The sequence below is a fragment of the Mus caroli genome, chromosome 12 (genome assembly GCF_900094665.2).
Source record: "Mus caroli chromosome 12, CAROLI_EIJ_v1.1, whole genome shotgun sequence".
In the NCBI taxonomy this organism is placed as follows: domain Eukaryota; kingdom Metazoa; phylum Chordata; class Mammalia; order Rodentia; family Muridae; genus Mus; species Mus caroli.
In genome coordinates, this window is record NC_034581.1 from 75,381 (window position 1) to 82,749 (window position 7,369).

At 40.4% G+C, this 7,369-nt stretch overlaps 1 protein-coding gene across 1 annotated transcript in view; it reads right to left on the reverse strand.

Annotated features, from left to right (window-relative positions):
- Rab10 (RAB10, member RAS oncogene family) overlaps positions 1-7,369 on the reverse strand; it is a 56,778-nt gene that overhangs the window by 15,761 nt on the left and 33,648 nt on the right. Inside the window, exon 2 of the mRNA XM_021179750.2 lies at positions 1,558-1,618. Within this exon, the coding sequence (XP_021035409.1) occupies positions 1,558-1,618 (61 nt within the window). The remainder of the gene's footprint in view (positions 1-1,557; positions 1,619-7,369) is intronic.

Below are 7,369 nucleotides of genomic sequence, written 5' to 3' on the forward strand. Positions count from 1 at the left end.
TGGGGAGTCAGGTAACGCCTTTCACCATGTGGGTTCTGAGGGTCAATTCTGGGGAGTCAGGTAACGCCTTTCACCATGTGGGTTCTGAGGGTCAAATTCAGGTTGTCAGGTTTGGTGAGCCATCTAACTGGACCTGTTTTAAAAAGTTTTGTCTTCATTTTTTCAGAACCATAACACCTATTTATAGCCTCTAATTTCTGTTAGAATAACCCAGGTAAATGTTTTAAAGTTTTCTATGTCCATTTTAATTTGCATACTTTATACATTTATACTTTTCTTTCTTTTTGGTTTTTGTTTTTTGAGACAGGGTTTCTCTGTGTAGTCCTTGGCTGTCCTGGAACTCTGTCTGTAGACCAGGCTGGCCTCAAACTCAAAGAGACCCTCTGCCTCCTGAGTGCTGGGATTAAGGGCATGTACCAGCACACCTGGCTTACATTTATACCTCTCAATTTAACTGTACCTTACCAAAATGACCTGGCTCCCTTGTTTTGTTTTTTAAACATGGCAACATGAAGCCAGAGCTTTCAGAGAATCTGGTATGTACCCTTGAGTTCCTGATCATCCTGTCTCTAATCCGCACATACTGAGATTACAAACATGCCATCAGGCTTGGCTTGATCTGGGATGCTCCAATACATGGATTCTCACTATGCTAAGTAGCCTCCAGCAACTAAGTCAATGAGCGACAGATGATGATGAGGATGGTGGTGGTGGTGGTGATGATGATGTGTAAGCACTCATGCTCAAGTGCAAACACTTTTAGGTACCTGTAGTTCAAAATCCCCTAAAGCTAGAGCTTCAGGTAGCTGTGAGCTGCCTGATGTTGGTGCTGGGAATTGAACTTGGGTCCTCTGTAGGAGAAGGTCTTGCTTTTAACCACTGCACCATCTCTCTAACAACTTTAAAGCAAGAGAAAAGCTTCCTGCCTCACTGCCTTTGCTTGGGGATAAAGATGCCTATTGTTAGAGACACTACTTTTAGAATGTCTCAACCACAGTCAATCTATCCAGTGCTCTCATCCAGCCCAAAAGAAAACTGATGTTAAATATGCGAAGAGCAATTAAACACTGCATGCTTTATAATTCCCCTTTTTTAAACCATAACATACACTTCTAAGCCTATTTTCACTTTTTTCCTGTTTTCAAAACCAGGTAGTTTTTCCCTGCCATTAAAATTATTTTTTTACCAGTCTAATTAGTATGACTGGGTTGTTAAAACAAAGCAAAAGTAGAATTTTCCTTGCACAAAATTAAGTATATACAGCTGAGAGAATGTTGTAAAATACTATTATTGCCAATGACACCCTACAAAAGGAGTGCTACATTCCAAGGAGTCAAAGCACTGTCTCTCCCTCAGTCCACACGGTAGGTGAAGCCGTGTGCTTTGGACACTACTGAGACAGTTATTTTTAGTTTGGGCAATAATTTTCAGTTCCTGAAAGGTCACAGGTTGCTTGTTCAGGAAGGGTAGTCTAGAAGACACTGAATAAATGGCAAAGGAGAGTCTTGCTGTAAACTGAAAGCAAATGGCACCAACACAGGAAGGAAGGACGCTTACCATATCTGTAGCTTGATCTTCTTTCCTTGTAGTTCCACTGTTTTGATCTTAAAGTCTATTCCTGTAACACAAGGAAGGTAAACTGTAACTGATGCTTTACATGACAACAACCAATTTTTCGAAACTCAAAATATTTTTAAAAACTTAAATACTTAATATTTTAGTTGGAGATCTTAATGTCTATTCCTTTTTTAAAAAAAAAAATTTATTTTTAACTGTAGACAGAAAAATTCCTACTTGCCCCACCACTTTATTTTGTTTTGGTTTGGTTTTGACAAAGTCTAACTTTGTAGTCTTAACTGGTCTGGAACTTGGTATGTTTAGACCAGGCTAGCCTCCAACTCATGGACATCTACTTGCCTCTACCTCTCAAATGCTGGGACTTTACACTGTTACAGTACAGAATGAGCATGTGCCACAACGTATTCTGACCCCACAAATTAAATGAAAATCAGTAACAAAACACTATCTAGGAAAACTGCAAAACATTCTGAAATTCATGAGTCATAGAAAAAATAATAAAAATTTATGGGGAAAATCAAACTAAAATGAAATCTTGTGAGTCACAGGCTGGCAAGAAGGCACAGTCAGTAAAGCAGTAGTTACATGAGTACCATGCACTCTGATCTCTGACCTTGCCGGTCAGCAAAGCTAGCCTATCAGTATACTCCAGGTTCAGTGAGAGACCCTGTCTCAAAAAACAGCATATGGAAGCTTGTGAGATGGCTCACCCAGCAACAGCAATACTTTCTGCTAAGCCTGACAGCCTAAGTTCCATCCCTGGGGCCCAGATAGTAGAAAGAGAAAACCATAAGCCATAAGTACTCCTCTGACCTCCACATGCATGCTCCCTCCCTCAAATAAGCATGTAAATAAATATATTTAAAACGAAATCCCAAAACATAAGGTGGACAGTGATTGAGAAACGCTAGCTATCAATCTCTTGCCTGCATACATGCATGTATAACCAGGCACATACACACCTTCACTATAAGAACTTTGGGCCTGGTGGTGGTGTGACCCACTTTTAATCCCAGTACTCAGGAGGCAGAGGCAGGTGAATCCTTGTGAGTTCAAGGCCAACCTGGTGTGCAGAGCAAGAATATAGCCTCTTCTTTACTCAGGTTTGGTTCTCAGCCAGCTTCAATGTATCTGTCATCAAGCCCTAGCTAGATAGCAATTAACAATGCAAACTATTTAAAATTCAAACACCTAAAGGTAAACCAAAGGTCAGAACAAATGCACTGCCATCTTAACAAACAGATAGCCGGGCAGTGGTGGCGCACCCCTTTAATCCCACACCTGGGAGGCAGAGGCAGGAGGATTCTGAGTTCAAGGCCAGCCTGGTCTACAGAGTGAGTTCCAGGACAGCCAGGGCTATACAGAGAAACCCTGCCTTGAAAAACCAAAACAAACAAACAAAAGTTAGATAAAATCTAAAGGTGATTAGAACCGGTTAGGTGATCCCAGTATCTATACTGCCTACTGCTTCCATGACAACAGAAAGGGTGACAGTTTAACAAGTACACATCATTTCTGAAGTATTTAAAGAATCTGCAAGTACTTTTTCTAGGGGAGGAATTAATATTTGAGTCTTGTGTTCTGGGGACTCAAAGGGGGGTCGGGATAAGAGACTGATTATCAATCAGACTCTCTTTCTGTCTCTTTTCATCTTTAAGTAGCCCAGGATAGCTATGAATTCTTGGATTCTGCCTCAGCCTCCAAGTGCTGGGCTTAAAGGTATGTGTCACCAAGATTAACACCCTCATTTTAATACTAGCCTCTCAACAAAACATGCTGGCATCCACAATCCATAATGTTCCTCTTTCTAAAATCTTGAATTTCTTTTCCCCCTGATTTTGAGTGTCAAATTATTATCCAATTTTTCTAGGTTGCCCTGATTCACCATATCTAATGAAAAGGAAAATGGAACATTTACCAGCATTACCTTTATAGCTACAGCCTGTATTTTTGTTTCCTTGGGAATAACTGTCCTAACATGACCTAGTAGACTGATTAAGACCAACAATTCCAGCTAGGCATATAGTTTAGTCTTAATTGATAACCCTGACAACCAATACTCTTTTAGGAAATATGACTAAAGAGAATAAAATTGAGACAATCTCTAAACCCCTTGAGATAAAAATATGAAATCACTGGAAAATGTATATTTCAAATGATCTGCTTAATTCGTCAAGATAAAAAGATCACCCTAGGAGCTGCAGAGATGGCTCAGCAGTTAAGAGCACTGGCTGCTCCTCCAAAAGATCCAGTTCAATTCCAAGCACCCAAGCTAACAACTGTTTATCTCCAGTTCCAGAGGATCCGATGCCCTCTTCTGGCCTCCTCAGGCACTGGACATATATGGTGCACACACATACATGCAGATAAAACACCCAAGCTCATAAAAACAAAATCAATAAAACTTAAAAGTTAAAAAGAAACAACACTTGAATGCTTTCAGGACTATACTTAAGCAACATCCTCCATGAGCTATTTAAAACATAAAACCAAAGAAATTTGCCTTTGAACTCAAAAGAGTCATCAAGTACAGCACAAAGTATCAAGACACATCCATCACAGAAAAATTTAAAAACACTGTGGGTGGAGTTTATAAATGCTTGCAGAAAAATAAAACAAGTCCCATTAAAGGGCAATTCTAAACATCTCAAAAGCAGCAGTAGGACCCAAAAGATAAAAAGACTCAGGAGCTTGATGGTTAATAAAATGCTTGCTGTGTTGTCCTAGCTTCATTTCTGCTGCTGTGACAAAAGCCTGACAAAAAGCAGGAAGGTGGTTTACTGTAGCTCACAGTCAACCATAGACTAGAAAACCCCAGTGGCAGGAGCTTAAAGCAGCTGTCATGTCACATCAATAGTCCAAAGCAGAGAGACATGGATGCACCCACACACACACTCACTTGCTCACTTGTGTGTAGCTAGCTCCATTTGTCCAGTTGCACACACTTCAGAATCCTCTGCTAGAGAATGGTGCTTCTAACAACAGTGGCTAGTCTTCCAAAGTCAATAGACTTAATGAAGACAGTACTCTACAGACACACCAACAGGACAGTCCAATATGAGCTCACTGAGACTCTTCCCAGGTGATTCTAGGCTGTGTGAAGTTCACAATTATATCTAACCATCACACTGTGCAAGCATGAGGTCCTTGAGTTCAAATCCCAGTGTGGGAGTACATCTTTTAATTCCTGCACTAGGGCAGGGGATAGGGGTGAAGACAGGAGGGCCCAAGGTGAGTAAGAGGTTCTGTCTCACAAAATTCGGCCCCTGGACCTCTCATATATACATATGAACACAGAATATATGCATACACCACAGACACACCAACTTTTTTCAATGTGTGTCTCACCAATACCAAATGAAAGCTGTTCTCAAGCATAAAAGATTGCAAAGAATTCAGCCCCTGTGTCTCAGAGTGTGACACCATAACAGGTGCTGTGAAAAGTCTGAGAACTGAGAGCTCTCTAACCTTTTTCTCCAAAAATAAATTCAACCTAACCCCACCTCCAGCAATAATAGCATATAATCACGGAAAGCTGTTTAAGGGCTGGTGGAGAGAAACATCTAGATGCAGGTTTCCTAGCTCTCAGGACAGATGAGACACCTACTGCATAGAGCCAACTTACACCCCAGAGAGTTTAGCTAGACAGAAAACAGCTTGCATGGAATATAGTTGACTCTTCATTTTCCTTAAATTGTCACCAACACCCAGGCAGGAACCTCTCCAAACTGAGTATCTCTACTCCAAGATCAGCCATTTACCCTAAAAATCATTTCTTAATCCTAAATTACCAACAACTGCTTTCCGCTCTCTTTCTCAAAAGGACATTTATAACAGCAACCATCTGACCCTTCTTTGGATTTCATTCTGTGTGGCTCTGGCACACATGTGCACATTAATCTTTATACCTTATCTCCTGTTTATCTTTGGGTTCCTACCTATAGGTTCAATTACAAGCATTCTGAGACAAAGTGTGAATTTCTATACACAGGCATCCTTCTGAGACAGTTTTGCCAAATCAAGAAAGTGGAAGATAGGAAATCACTAATGGAGTGATGAAAAGAACAGGTCAAATTGGCCTGGAGAACAATGAGAAGTTATTTTGAAGAGGGCGCTTCACACTATCAACACTGCACTCAGGAGGCAGGTTAGCCTCAGCTACAAGGCAAGTTCAGGGTCAGTGTGAGTTACATGAGACCCAATCTTTAAAAGAAAAAAGAGGAAAAGGAGGAATAGGGATGTCTACTGGGCCTAGGGAGTAAATGACAGAAGAGAAAATAGCAATGCAATCTATGAAAAAACAAGGTATGTTGATTCTGTTTGAGTTAAAGGAGAGTACCTGAAAATCTAGGTGACTATAAAAATGAAGGGACTATAAAGATAACCAAAAAAGAAACACAACTACAGTACACGACTTGGTTAAACACTTAACCAAAATGTGTTGTTACTGTTTGGAAGGGGAATAATGAGGTACCAGGAATATCTTGTGGTATTAAATTTTTATGCTCCATTATAGGAACCCATTTCTGGGGGCTGGAGAGATGGCTCTGCAGTTCAAAGCACTGGCTGATCCTGCAGAGGACCTGGGTTCAATTCCCAGCACTCACATGTCACACCCATCTGTGTAACTCCAGCTCCAGAAGACCCATCAACCTCACACAGACATACATGCAAGAAAAACACTAATTCACATAAAATAAAAATATTTTTAAAATGAGTTCCTGAAAAAATTGTTTTGTTACAAAAAATACAGAATCTAGTAACAGAAGAAATAGCCAAAAATGTCTGAGAAAGGCAAAATAAGGCGGTAATGAGGTAAGAATTTGGTTTTGTACCCACAATATTAACTGAAATAAAAGCTAGGTTAGCCAAGGATATTTACAAGTACACCCTAACACTGTAAAACATCACCTGGATCATCACTGAGTATAAACAAGGACGCCTGCCCATCATTCTTTTGTTTGTTTGGATTTTTTTAAAAACAGTCTATTTGGGAGAGTCAGTTTTCTTTTTTTTTTTTTTTTTTAAGATTTATTTATTTTATGTATGTGAGTGCACTGTAGATGTACAGATGGTTGTGAGCCTTCATGTGGTTGTTGGGAATTGAATTTTAGAACCTCTGCTTGCTCCGGTCAAATCTGCTCGCTCAGTCCCTGCTTGCTCCAGCCCAAAGACGTATTTATTATTATACATAAGTACACTGTAGCTGACTTCAGACACACCAGAAGAGGGCATCAGGTCTCATTATGGGTAAGCCACCATGTGGTTGCTGGGATTTGAACTCAGGACCTTTGGAAGAGCAGACAGTGCCATCTCACCAGCCTGATGCCCCTGTTTCTTAGCATGACCAGTTTTCCTTCTTAGTCACACACATCTATTTTGTTTTGATATAGGGTCTGGCTATGTAAATCTCATACTGGCCTCAAACTCCCTATCCTTCTACTTCTATCTCCCAAGTGCTAGAATCATAGGCGTGTGCCTCCACACACAACTAAAGAACACAATTGTATACCTTTTCCTAAGTAAATACTTTTGTTATACAACATTTACTTTTTATAACCCCATATGTCCTATATATAGCTAGCTAAGCATGGAAGATTAAGCAGAAAAGCTAAGGATAAAATTTAAGGATCAAGACAACAGAATTGGGTGAGCAGTTAGTAGCACTTGTTGCTTTTGCAGAAGACCAGGGTTGGGGCTGGTGAGATGGCTCAGTGGGTAAGAGCACCCGACTGCTCTTCCGAAGGTCCAGAGTTCAAATCCCAGCAACCACATGGTGGCTCACAACCAT